This window comes from Carassius gibelio, chromosome A20 (genome assembly GCF_023724105.1).
Source record: "Carassius gibelio isolate Cgi1373 ecotype wild population from Czech Republic chromosome A20, carGib1.2-hapl.c, whole genome shotgun sequence".
Classification (NCBI taxonomy): Eukaryota; Metazoa; Chordata; class Actinopteri; order Cypriniformes; family Cyprinidae; genus Carassius; species Carassius gibelio.
The window spans coordinates 4,340,671-4,360,994 of NC_068390.1; the positions used below are offsets into that span (position 1 = coordinate 4,340,671).

At 44.5% G+C, this 20,324-nt stretch overlaps 1 protein-coding gene across 10 annotated transcripts in view; it reads right to left on the minus strand.

The window, feature by feature from the left end:
- Nucleotides 1–20,324, minus strand: part of LOC127938207 (band 4.1-like protein 2) — a 59,919-nt gene that overhangs the window by 18,636 nt on the left and 20,959 nt on the right. For all 10 annotated transcript variants that reach the window (XM_052534665.1, XM_052534663.1, XM_052534662.1 and 7 more), the window contains exons 5-13: nt 14,905–15,009; nt 14,327–14,369; nt 9,523–9,598; nt 9,200–9,418; nt 8,215–8,302; nt 6,569–6,721; nt 6,388–6,485; nt 6,050–6,222; nt 2,394–2,479 (exon numbers count right to left, since the gene is read on the minus strand). In XM_052534665.1, coding sequence (XP_052390625.1) covers nt 2,394–2,479; nt 6,050–6,222; nt 6,388–6,485; nt 6,569–6,721; nt 8,215–8,302; nt 9,200–9,418; nt 9,523–9,598; nt 14,327–14,369; nt 14,905–15,009 — 1,041 coding nt within the window. The remainder of the gene's footprint in view (nt 1–2,393; nt 2,480–6,049; nt 6,223–6,387; nt 6,486–6,568; nt 6,722–8,214; nt 8,303–9,199; nt 9,419–9,522; nt 9,599–14,326; nt 14,370–14,904; nt 15,010–20,324) is intronic.

A 20,324-nucleotide genomic window follows, 5' to 3' on the forward strand; every position in this document is an offset into this window, starting at 1 on the left:
TTCAGACAGGATGTGGACTATGAAGAGGGTCCCACTGGAATGTTACGGACTTAAACGGCTAGAATCAGAGCGCAGCGACTAATCTGAAAATCTGCCACTGGAAGAGAAGAGCTAAAGGCTGAGGGAAAGGCTAACAGCAACAGAATGCACACAGTAGCGTTTAGGAGGCAGGCAGACATGGACACAGGAACGGGGAGGTCAGGGGTCATTTTAGGCAGCAGGGTCACACTGCATTTCCTCTGGAGAGGTCATCTCAGCCGTGACCTCTGCTGACCTGAAGCGTGCGAGTGCTTTCGGCTCCAGGTAGCACAGGGACAGCGCCAGAGGCAGCGCCAGCAGCAGAGACAGCGCCACCGACTGGCAGGCGGAGAGGAAGACGGCGAAGATGAGCAGGAAAGAGGGCAGGAGGGAAGGGGAGGAGAGGGGCAGGTGACGGTGCAGTCCTGCGGGGAGCAGCAGAGCGGCGCAGTCCTCCGGCAGACAGGGCAGACTGATGCAGCCGTCCTCGTCCAGCAGCCAGGGCACACGCAGACCCTTACAGAAGCGGAGCATGGCCAGACCCAGCCGGGGCAGGGCGGAGCGGGGCGCTGAGGGGGCCGGTGGCTCTCCAGACCCTGGGACACCCTCGGGTGAAGACACACCCTCACCACAGACAGCTGAGCAGCTGCTAGCGTCCTGGGACGGCTCCGAGTCAGGCTCCAGGAGCAGGTCAGGCTCGTCCTCAGAGATGTCCGACAACACGTCCAGCTCAGAGATGGTGTCGAGGGTCGGCGGGAGGGAGGAGAGGGTGGAGGAGGACGGGGAGAAGGGGAACATGAAGAGAGACTGCATGGGTGCAACAGAAAGACGAATGTGCATGGCAGAAAGAGATGGAGGAGTGCACGGGAAAAGAGAAAGGGAGAGAGAAACACAACATTAGTCAGTGAGCCGAGTCTAGGACGGGGTGTGAGGGATGACACATGAGGAAAGACTCTGATATTTAGGGCTGTGCTAGTGTGTGTGTGTGTGTGTGTGTGTGTGTGTGTGCGGGTGGGCAAGCATCAGACAACACAAGCTGCAGAGTGTTGGAGCAGAAGCTCAGGAGAAAAGAGGAGGGTGTTTTCACACTCGATGTCTGGATGAGCTTCCTGTGCTGGCCGTGAGAGCAGTGAAAGTGTGTCTGGAGTGAGGCTAAACGTTGGTTTAAAAGAATCCAGACTAATCTGTCAAACTAAACAAACATTTCTTTAGTCTAAAAATATTAGCATTCAGTAATATTAAGTTTAACTCACTGCCACTATTGTTAAATTATGACAATGAACTTGTCTCATAACTGACCCTTTGCAGGGAGTTTGATTGACAGCTGTACGATCATAAATGTGGAATAACTATAAAACAGCCTTTAGTGAGCAGCTCGCATTTTGTGTCTTTTTATCTTTTGCAGGTCCACAAGTGCTGATCTGTGTCAAGTCTTGGCAGTAAAACCAGTGGCGTTAGGACATGTTGGTCTATTTCTGAGGTCTGTAGCTGTCAGGATTAAATTCTTTTGGTTAAGAAACACTCAGTCTTGAGTCTGGTTCATGTGGACTCAGTTCAGTCTGCAGTAATCTGGCCTAATGTGATCCAGCTAAGCGCAGAAGTAATGATGTGACTTTCTTAGTTTTATTCTTCTTTTTAGATTGGTAGTAAAACCCAACAAGAAGTCATGACCTGGCTACACAGGTAAACCACAGTCACAGCGGAGGAAGTGAACTCTGGTTCAGATCGAGTGTGAAAAGGCCCTGAGAGAAACACAGAGGCATCCCAGCGTCCTAAACGAGAGTAACTCAATCAGCGCTCTTCACTGGGCTGGACCTACATCATAAAGTCAGTCGCCACAGAAGCACAGTACTGGGCTAGACAACACTGTTATTGTCACACAGTTGGCTGTGTGTGTTTGAGGGCAGCTCCACAGACAGGAGGAGTGTTCGGAGCACTAACATCCTCCATCGTCTGTGAGAGACTCTGTTCATGTGAGAGCTGTGGGTTACAGCAGGAATGCTCTCAGACGCCATGAATACAAGCCTTTGACGCACAGGGAAATGTCACGTCTGGGTGGCAGACGACTCAGACTGGGCTTCTCTGAGCATTGTTCTCAGTGTGAGCCTCCAAACTGAGGATGATCCCAGTCTATTACAGGAGATGAAGAGCATGACTCAAGGGTTAGCTTGAGTTTTCATTTTTACAAAACAAACCAGAATAAATACAAAGAAAGTGGGGAAAATGAAACAAACAATAAAAAAAACTCATTGCGGTACAAACGGGAAGGCGTCTGTCCGTTTAACATCTGAGCAGGGGTTATATCTAGTTATTGTTCCAGAGCACTTCCTGTGGAGCTGAGGATTGTGATGAAGATGATGAAGAGTCTTTCTCACCTTAGAGTCAGAGTTGAGCTCCAGAGGCGGACCGTTCTCTCCAGCACCTGCAGCCTGACTGTAATCACACACACTCACCACAGGAGCTGACACACACACACACAGAGACACACATACAGAGACAGACACACATACACACACACACACATACAGAGACAGACACACACACACACACACAGAAACACACACACACACAGAAACACACACAGAAACACACACACAGAGAGAGAGAAACACACTGTTAGCTAGTAGTCCATATGTTAGAACACAGATGTTTTCCATGTAAACATTTGAACAGGTGTGGGATTCTGAAGATGTGCAATATTTCACTACTTGACTAATCAAATGCAAGTAAATAAAATCTTCTCACGTTTATGTTTATTTTTCCCTCAAGCTGTTACTGAAGAATTCTGAATGAAATTAGAAAAGAGTCTACAGTAGAAACCGTGACCTCACTGTACGGCTGAACATTGTGTTTGAAAATCATGAGTTTATTAAACATCGGTTCATAAACACCTGAGCAGGAACAGGATGGATGTAAATACTCTCACATGATCAGTCACGTGACTGTCAGCTGTAAACACAACGCTTTGTTACTGCTCGGACAATTAATACATTCATACTGTAGTTATTCAAATGACAATAATAGCCTGTTTATTATTTGATTATTTAAATGAAGCACTATGGTATAAATGTCTTGCATTTTATCTATTAAAATGATGTGTGATTTCAAAAATGTGGAAATTAGCAGAAATTATTTAATGCCAACTCTTATTTAGATGAAGTTAGACGTTTGATCCAACTACTCATTTGACAAGTAAAATAATAATTTGTGCAAGCTCTAATTTACATAAATGTCTAATAATTAATGATATAATTATAGCACTCTACAATAATGACCCATTTCAAAAGTTTGTGATTTTGTTCTCATTTCTTTTCTTCTTGAAAGATCACGCTTGTGTCCTCACACTGTAGTATTCTTCTGAACCGTGTCCAGTATTTGAGCAATGAAAGCGTCCATGCGTAAGATTACAGGAGAGCGAGTTACTCTACAGGACTGGGCAGTGGTCACAAATGGCTTCCAAAGAGACTTCTGGATGGATCTCTGCTTGTAAACTCAGAGATGTGGATTCAGACGGCAGTTAAAAGACCACGTGACCTTAGCGTCTGTCAAACACAGCTCATTTAGTCCGAAACTGGGAGAAACACACGGGAACTGGATGGCAATAAAGTCACTATATATAAACACAGAAATGAGCTCGCAGCCCCGTGAGAAACTTTCTTCTGCAGACAACTACATCTGCCAAAATATGTAGTGTAGAACGAGAACTTCATTCCCAGTCAGAGAATTCCAGATATTCCTCTTTCTTGATCAGATTTCCATGATTTAAGGCACACAAATGTGACTACATATAAAATAAACATAACTGGTCCCCGTTTACTGAATTAAACATACAAGAAATGTGCTCAGGCATTTAATGTTGCTTTCATATTCTAAAAAAAAAAAAAATAGTAAAATAGTATACAATATACTGCACTGTGTTCAGTTAATTCCAAACATGGCCAAAACCTCAGCTGGGACTCGAAAGCCCTTGAGGTCCAATGACATTCACATCCAAAGACACACACACACAGACACACACACACACACACACACTCACACACTCTCTGGATATGTTTTATGTAATCACTCCTATGGGACTGTGTTCTAGAAGGCCAGAGGAGCACTACACACTTCTGATGGTGCACTACAGCGCATGAGATTCAGCTGCAGCAGTGCTCTTCATCAGGACCCTGAGGATGAAGAAGATGAACACGCATCCGCATGACCTGCTCTGATCTGTGGGAAAGTAGGCTAATGAAGCCTGCGCTGCTGGGACGTCCGTCTCATCAGGTCTCTCTGTGACCGCTCTGAGACGCTGCAGATCTGGGGCACCGGCAGATCCCCACACGTCCACCAGGGGGCGATCTCACCCTCGTCAAAACTACACGGCCCTGAACGGATTCCCAGCAGGAGGAAAAACAGGGTCATTCTAATGGAGAGGAGCTGGGAATCAGATTCTCCGAAGCTTTCATCAGCGGCTGCACATCAATCGATGCGGGTTTACATCCCAACTCATGAGGATGCGGTCTCTTGAGTGTTATAATGGATTATTGATGCTCGCAGCAGTACTGAGAGAAGCATCAACACTGTCCTCTAAACCAGGAGAACGCTGACAGACACTTACTAACCAGAAACAGGGTCATTAAAGGGACTGTGACTCAGTTTGATTCTCCAGCATCAGCATTGCTCTCCCATCATCACAGAGAAACACTCACTGCTGAACAAACCTCCTGCTCAAGGCATGCTCTGGATCTGAAATCAGGAGAAAGGTGGAGTCTTGTATGACGTCTGTGGTCCAGCAGGAGTCTGTCTGTCACACTGACACTGGGACACACTCTTCCTCAGTCTTCCCAGTAGAAACACACGGCTCAAGTTTACTGGTAATGATGTGCCTGTTTTTCATTTATTGTTCACATTTCACAACTTTCACATGTGACCTGTACAATGCTGTGTGTTTGGTTTGTGGTGTCTCTGATCTGATGTGATGACGCCTCATCGCTGAGAGAAGCTCAACTGATGGAGGGACTGTGCTTCACCCCACAGGAACCGCACTGCACTTTAACACAAGAGTTCATTAATGTCTTCTTCACAGGGACTGCTGCAGCGGATTCAGCTCTTACTCACACACACACACACACACACCGCTGGGAGATCTGCTGCAGATAGAGAGTTCATAACCTGGAAGCGTTGTGGAGTGATAAACAGGCTGAGTCACGCTTGTGTTCTGCTCCTCTGAGCTGAAGAGAACAGCGCTGCGCCTCAGCTCCTCTCTAAACGCTTGTGAAGCAGATAAAGACTTCCTGTGTGTGTTTGTGTGAGAGCAGACACCGCTGAACCACGGCCTGCAGTCTGTCTCCAATAGAGCTGGCTGGACATCAAATATTAGGGACATTATTGTGATAATTCTGCTGAATATTAAAAGTTCAGCTTACACTTCAATCTAAATCCCCTTCTCGTCCCATAACTCAGACAGCGCTTGATTTTAAACTGCAGTGTGTGTTTGTCCTCTGTGAAGCCGGTTCCAGACATCAGATGTGTTTTAGTCCGTCATCTGCTCGATACACTCAAACACTGGAGGCTCTCGTTAGCATGTCTCCGCTAACAATCTAACCCAAAGTAAACGAGAGACTCATTGATTATGACACACAAGTGATTTTAAAGGCAGTGCTCTTTTCTGGCTGTGTGTCTGTAAAGCACTGACAGCTGGGTAAAGTACAGTGGTGGCCTATATAAATATAAAGCAGTGACAGATTTTTCTGATTTTGCTATAAACAATTCGTATGCACTTTTTTCCACAGGGGACAACCCCCCCCCCCCCCCAACTTATTTTTTAACCTTTTAATAATTGCAAAATTGATATTGATCAAAATGTGGAAAGGTATAAAAATGAAAGATATATTGCACATCCCATTAAAAGAACACACGTGTGAAGCGAAACGAGACTTTAAGATGTGAAGTGTTATTGAAACGGTTGTGTGTCTGACTCCAGCTCTGACCGTGGACCAGACTAGCTGCTTTCGTTTAGTGTTCCTGTGAGGGTGAAGTGCTGTACCTCCATCAAGACTGCGTGAGAGGCGTTTGCTGGAGGTGCGCTGGAAGTACGGCGCGGGCCGGTCGATGAGGGAGCTGGCCTGACGCGTCTGAGCCTGTGTTCTCCCGCTGTAGCGGAACTTAGAGCCCAGCGTCAGGAACTTGGTCTTGGTGGACTGCTCAGGAGAAACCAGCCTGTGTACACAGAGAGAGACAGCAGCGCTCAGAGCACACACACACACACACACACACACTGATGTCATCTATTACTGACATCTATCCACAAACTGGCAGAAAATGCGACCAACAGTTGGAGAAAATGATTTAATTCTAATAAAAGAAGATTTATCGCCAGTTTACCTGAAGAAGGTGTGGTGCTCGACGCACACTTTCCAAACTCTTTTGGCGGCCCGGTGGTTGGGCAGCTTGAAGCCCACGGTGCTCTCGAACTGCTCGGCCTGACACACACACACACACACACACACACATCAACATCAGCACTACAGACACAGAGACGACCGTCAGCCTCACACTCCTTTACCTCCCCCGGACGGATCTTGATGTAGAAGTTACTGCGTTTGTAAGAGATCTTGAGGATTTTGGGCCAAGCAAAGCGGTTTATCCGCAGACGATCCTTATAGATTAACAGACCGTTTGCACACACTCCCAGCATGATATCCACTCCATCAGAGTCCTGGGAAAAGAGAGGACATGGAAACATCAGTAAAAGCTGAATGAGTCTCAGATCTTTGAGATATTCCCCAAGCTGCCACCTGATGTCACACTTCCAGAGTCTCTATATAATCACAATCACACACTCCTGCCCTGCAGCACTTCTCTGAATCTGTTTATGTAACCTCCTAAACGGGGCTTCTGGGCCGTGGAGCACTGATTATTGATCCGTCTGTGTTAGCTGTAGAGCTCTGAGAGCACGAGAGGCTTTTAACACTAACACATCTGATCTCTCACACATCAGCGCTTCAGGAAGTGCTGAAAGCCACAGGTCTCCAGTGACCTCTGACCCCCGCAGGACAGCGGACGAGCCTCAGCCTCTATAGAGATTCACAGGTCAAAACCACATCAACATGTAAGAAATGATTTGTGTGTAAAGACGACGGGGTCTGTTTTCTCATTGTAACATGTTCTGGATCACAAGTGTGTGCTGTAAATGTGAGCTAGAGCCTCAGTGTGAACACTACACAGGAACACAGAGCTAGCATTAGAGCTGATTAGCCATGGACAACATTCCCTGCACGTCTGATACACACTCACTGAACTAGACCACACCAGTCTCATGTCACTACCTCTGATGCACTACTATAGTTTTATATTCATATTTAGAATATTATGTCAATAGTTTTATTTTTTCAGTTTAATTTTCATAACCAATGAAAGGTGTTTTTCATGGTTTTAGTTGTATATAATATATAATAATATACAATAACTGGCTAACACACCATCAATCAGACCTTCAAGGTCACAATGCTTGCATGAATTTTTATTAATATTTAGCATTTTATTTTTATTTTTCCGTTTTCATTTTAATTGTGGTTAACTTTTTCTTTTATTAGCTTTTGTTTTTTCAAATATGTCAAAGTAGTTGTATTATTTTTATTAAAATGTTAGTACATCAAGTTAAACTAATTGAAATTCATATGTATATGTGTACACACACATTTATGTTTTTATCTTATTTAGTTTACTTCCAGTAATGCACTTTTCTCCAGTGTTTTAGTTTTAGTTGAGGATGATAACCTGACTAATACAGCACCATGTGTCAGTCCTTAAGGTCATGAGATTCTCTAGCCTGAGCTGAGCTGAAGTGAACTGAACATCACAAGCTGCACCTTCAGTCTTCAGAAACACACACACACACACACACACACACACACAGTTTGGGCTACAGACTGCTATCAGTCCCACAGGGATAGAGCTGGAGAGCTGGTCTTCCTGTGAAGCTTTAAAAATGGCAACAGAATATTTTTCCCAGACTCCAGCGTGCTCTCGCTGCCGTACACACACTAACACACACAGTGAGTGTTTGAGTCTCGCTGCTCGCGTCCGGTCTAGAGGTCAGCAGATCACAGATGTAATGATAACAGTGGTCAGGGATGTAATGTGTGCTTGATGAGGAGTGGTCTGCTGTGGACTGATGAGTACAGATGCTGAGATCTGGAGATGTTTTACCTTGGCGTGATGCAGGTCTACACCGTACATGGACAGCTTCTTGGCATTCTCCAGAAACTGGGCGTCTGATTGGGCTGGAGTCATTCCCCTGGAGGAGATAGGAGACTGGGGTCATGAGCACGGAGCAGACCTCTCTTGTGTCTGGACGACTGATTCACACAGATATTCCTGCTGCTGAGACAGACCTGACTCCACTAGTGACGTCACAATCAATCTGTTTCAGTTATTACCTTACATTTAAAATCCACAGACTGCAAAGTTTCTCAAATGAAAGACCTGCACAAATTAATCTTCCCAACAGGACACGAATTCAAATACAGCTTAATTAAACAGGGTAACTATAGGGTTAAATATGTATTGAAATCGGTGTACTAATATATCATTACATACAAAATACTTGAGTGATATTGGATTTGTCTGAAATAATACTTTATGTTTAAAGAAAGGCAATAAACAGATTATTTTGCAGATACTAGTGAAATCTACGTATCAAATGGGTTAAATAATGTTCTTGGTATTTCCTTCCTATGACAGGATACAGCTTATTGCATAGCCCAAGTAATAAGATCCAAAAAGAAGATGCATAATGAGAGACTTTTAATAATAAGCCCCAAATAGAGTGGGAAATATCTGTATAATCTGTATAATAATATGTTATTGAAACAGATGAGGGGATCAAACAACCATCCACAACACATGACATGATCAAGTAAACGCTGTCATGATTCATCAACAGTAGACACTTGACACATCTGTGCATTATTCACTGATGGCTCAGAAACTGCAGGTCTGTAGAAACAGTGTCACGTTTGGACTCACATTTAATGAATGAAATCACATCCCATTTGAACCTTAAGCTCTACTGTGATTCCTGTTCCTCAGTTTGAAACCTCTTATAGTGACTACGAAGACTTACGCAATACTTCATGATGTTAAATTTGATCAAACTGAATAACAGACATGTTAGGGATGTCTGTAGTCAGACCTGTGGGACTTGTGCAGCTCCACCACCTTCTCCTCCAGCTCCTTGGTCTGGTTGGGGGCGAACTGGAAGTCTGAGATGTAGTCCAGCCGATGCTCGTCGGGGTCGTGGTCCCCCAGCTCCGCCTGAAGGGTGTAGGAGCCCAACAGAGCGTGTGTGACGAAGGAGCAGGGCAGCCGGCCCGAGGAGATGTCCTGCCTCAGCTGGAGACACAGCAGATACCTGCAGAGACAGGAGACAAACTGTGAGACACACACCTGCAGTCTTTCAGTGCGACCAACAGATGAAGAAGAAACCATGCGGCCGGTGGAGACCAGCTTCTGTACCTTGTTATGTCCTCAGTCAGCTGGGACGGGTCCAGAGGGTAAAACTTCACACTGAACGTGAACTGCCACTGCGAGTCTGATGTGAAACACACACAGAGAAAGAGAACCAGAGCTGATTAAAGGTGTGCTATTATGCTTTCTCACTTTTTCAACTCTAGTCTGTAATGTTGCTGTTTGAGCTTAAAAAATATCTGCAAAGTTACAGAGCTCAAAGTCCAGTTCAAAAGGAGATATTTTATTTAACAGAAATCACTTTTCAAAAACTACAACGAACGACTCATTTGGACTACAACACATTTTCAGAGATTTGTGATGTCACAAAGATGGATGAATGGGACGAGACCAGGTAGAGATGAGTGTTATCACTATGTCAGAGACACACTAGCTTTCCCAAGACAGACGAGCTTAGAGTTGTTACAATCATCCGGGTTTAAATCACGCTCAAATTGGTTTGATTTTGACACAATATTTACACTGAAACCCGCTTCAGTCAGCTATGGTAAGGGGCATGACATTTCCAGAGCATGCATCGAGTGTTGCCAATCACGACACACACACCGGCCCAGCTAACCAATCACGACACACACACCGGCCCAGCTAACCAATCACGACACACACACCGGCCCCAGCTAACCAATCACGACACACACACCGGCCCCAGCTAACCAATCACGACACACACACCGGCCCCAGCTAACCAATTCACGACACACACACACCGGCCCAGCTAACCAATCACGACACACACACCGGCCCAGCTAACCAATCACGACACACACACCGGCCCAGCTAACCAATCACGACACACACACCGGCCCCAGCTAACCAATCACGACACACACCGGCCCCAGCTAACCAATCACGACACACACACCGGCCCAGCTAACCAATCACGACACACACACCGGCCCAGCTAACCAATCACGACACACACACCGGCCCAGCTAACCAATCACGACACACACACCGGCCCAGCTAACCAATCACGACACACACCGGCCCAGCTAACCAATCACGACACACACACCGGCCCAGCTAACCAATCACGACACACACACCGGCCCAGCTAACCAATCACGACACACACACCGGCCCAGCTAACCAATCACGACACATACACCGGCCCCAGCTAACCAATCACGACACACACACCGGCCCAGCTAACCAATCACGACACACACACCGGCCCAGCTAACCAATCACGACACACACACCGGCCCAGCTAACCAATCACGACACACACACCGGCCCAGCTAACCAATCACGACACACACCGGCCCAGCTAACCAATCACGACACACACACCGGCCCAGCTAACCAATCACGACACACACACCGGCCCAGCTAACCAATCACGACACACACACCGGCCCCAGCTAACCAATCACGACACATACACCGGCCCCAGCTAACCAATCACGACACACACACCGGCCCAGCTAACCAATCACGACACACACACCGGCCCAGCTAACCAATCACGACACACACACCGGCCCAGCTAACCAATCACGACACACACACCGGCCCAGCTAACCAATCACGACACACACACCGGCCCAGCTAACCAATCACGACACACACACCGGCCCCAGCTAACCAATTCACGACACACACACCGGCCCAGCTAACCAATCACGACACACACCGGCCCAGCTAACCAATCACGACACACACACCGGCCCAGCTAACCAATCACGACACACACATCGGCCCAGCTAACCAATCACGACACACACACCGGCCCAGCTAACCAATCACGACACACACACCGGCCCAGCTAACCAATCACGACACACACACCGGCCCAGCCAACCAATCACGACACACACACCGGCCCAGCCAACCAATCACGACACACACACCGGCCCAGCCAACCAATCACGACACACACACCGGCCCAGCCAACCAATCACGACACACACACCGGCCCAGCCAACCAATCACGACACACACACCGGCCCAGCCAACCAATCACGACACACACACCGGCCCAGCCAACCAATCACGACACACACACCGGCCCAGCCAACCAATCACGACACACACACCGGCCCAGCCAACCAATCACGACACACACACCGGCCCAGCTAACCAATCACGACACACACACCGGCCCAGCCAACCAATCACGACACACACACCGGCCCAGCCAACCAATCACGACACACACACCGGCCCAGCCAACCAATCACGACACACACACCGGCCCAGCCAACCAATCACGACACACACACCGGCCCAGCTAACCAATCACGACACACACCGGCCCAGCTAACCAATCACGACACACACGCCAGCCCAGCTAACCAATCACGACACACACACCGGCCCAGCTAACCAATCACGACACACACACCGGCCCAGCTAATCAGATGAGCTGTGCAGGTCCAGGGTGGATGGGTGGTGTCTGATGTCTGTTCTGTCACTCACTCAACACCAGCTCGTGCTGTTCATCATTCAGTATAAAAACAGGACAGTGAGAAAATTTGAGACTCCATCAGACATGATCTAGATTTGTGATCGACATCCAGTCAGATGAGACGTGTTCAAGATCAGGACTTTATCTTCTGAAAAACAGCTCATCTCATTGGTTTGAGAGTTTGGTTTCGAGATGGTGAGGTTTCAGCAGCCAATAACACTCTGAAGACTGAAGACAGTTGATGTTGTGTGGGTCAGAGTTTTTGAAGATGGTGAGATTAAGTCACATGACCAGTCCATGCTGATATCTAAACATGACTGAAAAATTAATCTGAGAAATGAGGAAACACTATAGAGACAGATGAGAAAGACGAGGAAGAAATGAACAAGTGTCTTCTTCATTAATGACACACCTCACATTACAAACGTTTTGAACACATTGGGGCAAAATACTTATTTTAAATGAGACTGTTTAGCAAATGTAAACTGCACTTGGAAAAATTTGTTTATTTTGACTGCAATATGCTTTTCATGTGCTCTGGACCTTGCATCTAAAAAAAGAGTTTTTTGAGCTTTTAGTATTTATACTATTATTATACATTAATATTTTAAATTAGAATCTTATATTTTCTATTTTAATTTTAAACCATCATTTAGTTTAATTTTCAAATATCTGTATAGCTTATATTTCAGTCTTATATTTTACACTTTATATTTTAGTTATTTTAACTCTAACTATATGAAAAAAATGTGTTGGCAACTAGTTGAAAGGAAATACGTTTAAGTTAGTTTTTTTTATTTCATTTTAAAATAAATCATTTGTTGAAATGATTATGATTAATGTCAAGTGTTGATTTTTAGCTGGTTCTCCTATAACACCCTGCTCATATGTCAGATGTTGGTTCTCTGGTCAAGCAGTAATGATTGCTCTGGAGCTCAATCACAGCACTAACAAATCACCAATCGTCCAGAAGCCAGACGGCTGAAGAAGTGCTGGGTCGGAGGAAGGAAATGAGGTGAATTTAATCAACGGGTTCACTCACTGGAGAGAGGTCAGAGGTCAGGACGCAGCCAAGTCAACCTCATTCTTTCAGTAAGTGTCTGAAAACGAGGACACGGCTGCTGTTTTTATAGATGTGTCCTTCCTCTCGCTCTCTCTCTCTCACTCTGTCCTGTTTTTCTATTTTCAGCTCTCCTCCAGACGCAGACTGAGTCATGACAACAGAGAAGAGTCTGATTCACCTGTGTGTGTGTGTGTGTGTGTGTGTGTGTGTGTTTCACATCCACTGCACCTGACAAACAATGGCACACTTCAGAGTGAACAGGAAGTGTTCAGCACACACTCACTCATTCACTGGATATAAAAGCAGCCGTTAACTCTATCAAACTACTGCTAGTTTAGACTGGATCAGGTCAAGGTTCAGCTTCAGCTGTCAAACCTTTACTGACTTCTATCAAGCAAACATCAGAATAACTTTCACATGGTGTGTAATCTCTCCAAACAAGGCTGGGCAAAAAAAACAATTATCACAATATAATTTTCCTTGATTAAACGATTAGAAGAGTTTGATAAATAGTCAATATAATAGTTATGTGCCAAAAGCAGAAGGAATCAGCGCTTTAGTGATCAAGTTATCACGTTTCTGCATTTATACTAAACCATATTAATGCATTTGTGATATCAAGGTGATGTTTGTGAAAAACCAATGATTTATTTTGAGTCAAACAGCTAGAATAATGATCTAATTAATAACTACTACTAATAGCAGTAATAATAATAAAGACATTTCACCATGTAAAAATGAGGTTGTTACAGTTTTTACAGATGTTGCTCTTTCAGATGATGAACATGAATGAACATCTGCATCCTTGATCCATACAGGATCAATAAATTACTCCTTTTGGTTTGAAACCAAAAATGCTTGTTAAAGGCTTGAAAGCTCCTCTGCTTTGAAACATGTGTTATTCTATGTGCTGATGCCCCGCCCCCTTTGTGTAAATGGCCAATAGCGTTTCGTTTTTATCACTGCTTGGGCCAGAGCCGTTGGCCTCGGTGAAGCCACAGCATGACAGTCACAGTGCTTCAGATTCAATATGAAACTGTTACTAGAGCAAAGCAGTGATCATGCTGAAGATATGTAGTCTGAGAGGTGTGTTCTCTCTTCTGCTCGTCAGTGATGCTGAAGGGCGGATTATCAATCATCAGAATCATAAACTGATCATCAGGGTTTAGATGGTTTTGATTGTGTTCGTGTGCTCTCACTCCACCCTGTGTGCGTCACTCCTGCGCTCTGATAATTACAGACTCTCAGACTGCAGATGTGTGTGAGGACGACACAAACCCACCCAGACCATCACATGAGGAGAAAGAGACAGCACATACTGCGGATCTGACGCTTGATCTCCTTGCTCGGGTCCAGCCAGCACTGCAACACACAAACACACACACACACCATCATATGAGTCTCTCATACTTTTCTTGATTTGGGTGGTTGCATTAGATTACATTTCAACTGCATGTGCACTTTGTGTGGTAATGCCTTTAAACATCTTGGTTAACGAATGTAAAGCATGATTTCCCACCGAAGCAGAAAGAATCATGGAGTTTATTGTAGAAGTAGATTTACTGTATAAGGTTATTAGAGAGAGTAAATGAACAGATTTGGTCATGTGGTCTTGATTACTGGCTCAATCAGCTGCACTGATGCATGACGCTTCATCATGTGAGTCCTGGGTCTGACATCAGTATCAGTGTTGGTCTGTTTCAGAGCTAGTGATGATGTGATCACACAGGATAGACAACTTGACCATGAAAACTCACACAACATCAGAAGTGCATGAGGCATACAGTTCTGTTTTCTTGTTTCTGGAGTTAATGTATCTGGCTGATGTAGTTCATCTCGTGCCCTGAACATGAACTGAACCCATGATGGAGAATGTCTGTGTCTGTCCGTGTCTCACCTTCTGCTCAGCGTTGTCTTTAAAGCTCAGGCCAAAGTAATCCTTCTCCAGCAGATTCAGGTGCTCGCAGACTTGAAAAAACAGGTACTGGCCTTTCGCCCGTTTCTGGAGAGACAATGAAGAAGAGAGATGTGAACACTTTACAGTACAGACGTACACTAACAGCTGAGTTCACCGTGGAGTATTTGGACATTGTTATCCTATCTTTGACAGATGCCTGTCCAAGACGCACAGTAGATACAAAACAACAACAGTACAAGAATCCTGTCAGTTTAGAGACAAACGCTCTGTGCAGACCCTGACTGTATTCACATCACTATACCCTTGCCAAGAGCACAGAAATGGTGCGTGAAAAATAGATACAGGATCATTGAGGATGTATTATACACAGCTACAAATCCTTTATCACCGCTGTTCATAACTGGACTTTTGAATTGCATTAAATTTGTAATCTACAGCACAACAAAGTAGAACAGAGCAATACAAGTATACAAAAAAATTTGAATATCATGGAAGTGGTCTTTTTTTTTTTTTTTGTAATTTAACTACAGAAAGCAAACTTTCTTATATTCTTGATTCATTCCACACAAACTGAAATATTTCAAGTTTTTTGTTTTAATTCTGATGCTTGTGACTCACAGCTTGGGAAAATAAAAAAATCAGTATCTCAGAAAAATGAATATTCCATTTTGAGCTTGATTAGTTTAATAAATAGATTAATTGTGAGTATAAATACAGCTACCTCCTGGGCTAGTTCAGAACATGTATCCACAGTTATGTGAAAGACTAGTGACCTGACAGCTGTCCAGAAGACGATCATCAACATCCTCCACAAGGAGAGTAAGACACAGAAGATCATCGCTGAATGAGCTGCTGTTCACAGAGTGCTGTATCTAAATATATTCATAGAAAGTTGACTGGAAGGAAAAAGTGTGGTAGGAAAAGGTGCAGAAGCAACGGGGATGACCACAGCCTTGGGAAGATTGTGAGGAAAAGCTGATTGAAGAACTTGAGAGAGCTTCACAAGGAGTGGACTGAAGCTGGAGTCAGAAATCAAGAGTCACACACTCAGACGTCTTCAGGAAAAGAGCTACAGCCGTCACATTCATAGAAGCAACACACTCCTGAAGCAGAGAAAACATCAGAAGCATCTCACCTGGAGGAAGAGAAGAAGAACTGGACTGTTGCTCAGTGCTCCACAGTCCTCTTTATAGATGAAAGTACATTTAGCATTTCATTTGGAAATCAAGATCTGGAGGAAGACTGGAGAGCCACAGAATCCAAAGTGTGTCGTTTCTGAAGTCAGAGATGATTTGGGATCTGTGACGTCTGCTGGTGTTGCTCCATTGTGTTTTATCAAGTACAAAGACCATCTAGGAGGAGATTCTGGAGCACTTTATGCTTCTATCTTTATGGAGATGCTGATTTCCTCCTCCAGCAGGACTTTAGCTCCTCTCCACAGACCATAACCACATCCAGGAGGTTTGATGAACATGATATTACTGTGCTTGATTGGCCAGCTAACTCACCTGACCTGAAGCTCACAGAGGATGGATGGGGTCTAGTGAAGAGGAAGAGAAGAAACATCTGACACACAATAGAGAGCAGCTGAAGAGCGCTATCAGAGCATCTGTGCTTCAGTAACACCTCAGCAGTGTCTCACACTCATCTCCTTCAGACATTCATACAGAACTAACCAGTGCATATTAAACCTGCTCTGAACATCTGCAACATTTCAGTTTTATAAAAAAAAAATTGATTGATCTTTGAGAAAATATTCGATTTCTTTGAGATACTGAATTTTTAAATTTCCTAAGCTGTAAGTCATAGCCATCAGAATGTATACAAAAAAACTGAAATTTCTGTGCAGTGAATCTAGAATATCAGAAAGTTAGCTTTTTTTTAATCAAATTACAAAAAATTAAGAACTTTTCCATGATATTCTAATTTTTTGAGCTGCACCTGTAAACAGAAATAGACAGACAAAACAAACATTTAGCCAACTTAGTCCTGTTAGAACAAATAATCAAGACAAACAGCGTCGCACAGGCAGATCACGTGGTCTGGCAGGATTCCTGTGGCTCCTGAACTGCTCCTGGTGTGAGATGGCACTGTGTGGAGCCATGGCACGCTGCAGACGCGAGCAGTGTTAATAGAGGGTTGAACCGAGTCTACACCAGAGGCGACAGCTGTCCCGCTGCACCAGCTAAAGTCTGTCTACACCCGCGCCGCATCCAGTGTAGACAGCATCACTGATTATTACGGGTTCTACAGTATTTTGTCGTGCCACTCGCGTCCGGTGTAGACATGGTTAGGACCACCCCAAATGTTCTCATTAGATGAGACGCATAATGACACCCATCCCAAACCAGTACAGATCAACATCCCACCCCTCCTGTGACACATGTTTGTCTGTATGAGCAATGGACTTAATAATAAACAAAACTGCATTAATGCGCAATAATATAATTGACGGCATTAATTAATTAATGTGTTAACGTGATAATGTGTTAACTTTTCCAGCCCTAATATATACATATATAAATTTATATCACACAGATCATTGTGTCATTCCAAACACGTCAGTAAATGGGGTCCAAAACAACAGTGGACCATCACAGACTTTGACTGTACGGACCAAAAACTAAATGACAAAAACAATGGGACTTTTTGTTTTTGAAATTCCATGGATAAAGATGATCAGGGTTGGAAGAATGTGATGTTGAGTAAATGAGGACAGAAGTGTCCTTCTGGGCTGGTATTTGAAGTATTCCTGTAAGTGCCAGCGTGAGTCTGATTGGTGACTGCGTGGAGTCTCAGAGACGCTCTGAAGCGCCACACACAGACGCGGGGTTATAATGGGTCTATTGGAGCCGCCGGACACCAGCAGACAGTCACTGATGTGGACAGTGTGACTCTTGAGGAATGAGAGGCTGGTCTCCAGACACCAGGAGCTTCCAGCATTAGTCACTGAGGAACATCTGAAGACCGAGAACAGCGCTGCATTCATCCGTCTGCTCCAAGTGCTCAAGCATGGCTTTTAATCAGTCGAGGTTTCCCACCCTAGAAATGTAGCTATCCATCCACCTTCGTCCCATGCCCCATGATGCTTTGCACACATTATCAACCCCAAAGCTCAAACAAGTCTTTCTGCAGCAACACTGAATTTTACTTTAGTGATGTATTAGACTATATTATGTTACAAGTTTCCATGTTGTGTGAATAAAAATGTCCCATCTTTATAAAGAACATTGATCGATATGCCAAAACACTTTCTGTCCTTTTGACAAATAACAAACTTAATTCTCGGGTAACACTGGGATCAGAAGTGAAAAGAAGAAGAAATTAAGTTTTAAAGTGTCATGTGAAGAGTGAAGAGAGAGAAAATGAGAGATTCATTTGTCACATTATTTTTCTGATGGATACAATTAGATCATGAGAGGAAATGTTCAGTCAAACGGACAGATACGGATCATTTTTAGTGCAATGTTATTATTTGAAATTATTGGTTTGGTTTCAGTCTTTCTGAGTCAAAGCCCCTCGAACCGGAAGCATTTTTGTTCATTTAATAAACAGTAGATGGACATGATCGTGACATTTAAATCATTAGTGCTGCTGTACCTTTAAGACTTGGACAGAATGTTTAAATGATCGTGTTATGGGAGTTATAATTATTGTGATGTGTGTTTTCAGTAAAGAAGAAGTGTTGATTTATGAATGGTACTTTATCTCACAGTACTGTAAACATGATTATAAGAGAGCATCCACCCCATTTTTCTTCTCCATGGAGCGGCTGAGATCACTTGTAGCTGCACACTTTCTCTCACTAAACTCCCTGTGCTCAGACTCACGGCTGACAACAACATCTGACGCTGCGTCCGTGCCAGGAGTCAGTGTAAGCCTCAGATCAACTACACACACACACACACACACACCAAACCAGAGAGGGTGTTTTAATCTGTCTGGTTAGGACATGACACACTAAACACCATAAGCTGCTGTTATAGATACACAAACTAATCCCAGTGTTCACTCGCAGCAGATTTACTGATGAGTGATCAGACGCTACGCTCCCTAAACTCTGCTTCAACACACACACACACACACACACACACACGCACACACGCACACACACACACACACACACACACACACACACACACACACACACACACGCTCAGCTCATGGACAGATAGTGTCTGTTCCTGCATCAGGTGAGCGGTGAGAGTAAACGAACACTAGTGTATCACACACACAGCATGACCACAGGTGAAGCACAAACATCACACACACGAGGAGAGATGATCCTCAGTAAAGTGCTGTGAGCCATTAAACCGTGACAACTGGGATGAAGAAGACACATGGATGAACACGGAAATAAAGTGCAGGAGTGTGATATTAAACTGGAGAGTTATATAAAGTGAGGACTGAGAGCTAGAGGTCGACCGATATATCGCTCGGCCGATATATCGGGCCGATATTTGTCATTTTTTTATATATCGGCATCGGCCGATATCCGTGTTTAGTAGCGCCGATTTAAAGTCAGGCACGTCGGCGGGCAGCCCCGCGTTATTGGCGCGGTGGAAAGTGCTGCTGCAGCCACTGCATGTGAAGCTTTTGGAAGATTCAACAACAGACCTGCGAGATAAAGGTAGTCAGAGAATTTCACTCTGTAAATGGGGTGGAGAAGTTGTCAGCTCTCACAAACACTTCAGCGTGATTGAGGGCTCCGTTACTCCGCCGCTCACAGACAGCACCGCGCTCGGAGAGACAGCCGTCCTGGAGCTGCCCAGAACGGTGAATCACATGTGTTCGGAAGCATGGTTTGATGCAGACAATAACCAGTTTTCCATCCAACTCATTTGCATTTAGGGATGTCAATATTTGATAATTTCCATGATCGATCGTCGTTTAATTAACGATCAAGTAATAACCTTAATGCTGCAAAATGCGTCTGCAGCGGTATTATTATTATGTGCAAAAGCCACTTGGAAAAAAAGCTTTCTCACCTGAATTAAAGGGGTTTTAGAATTAATAAAATGCTAGTAGCAGGACTGTAAAATGAATAAATGTGATTATGATTGTTTGATAAAATGGAGAGAGCGCGCCATACGTTTGAGATCATTTTACTTTGCTGAATGTTTTCTGTCAAGGAGACCGCTGAATGCGCCTCTTTAAATGGTTTCGTGGTGCTCGTTGTTGTATTTTGAGACGCAACTGCAATGTTTTCAAATGACATATAGTAGTGGTGCAACGGATCATCATTGATCCGTGATCCGTTCAGATCAATATCTTCAGTTCGGCATACGCGTGACCCGCGGATTGATTTATGAAAAAAAAAAAAAAAAAAAAAAAGTTGCGCATGTTCAGTCCACACTGTTCAGTGATAATGCCGAGCGGAGGAGCTTAAACGCATCGCA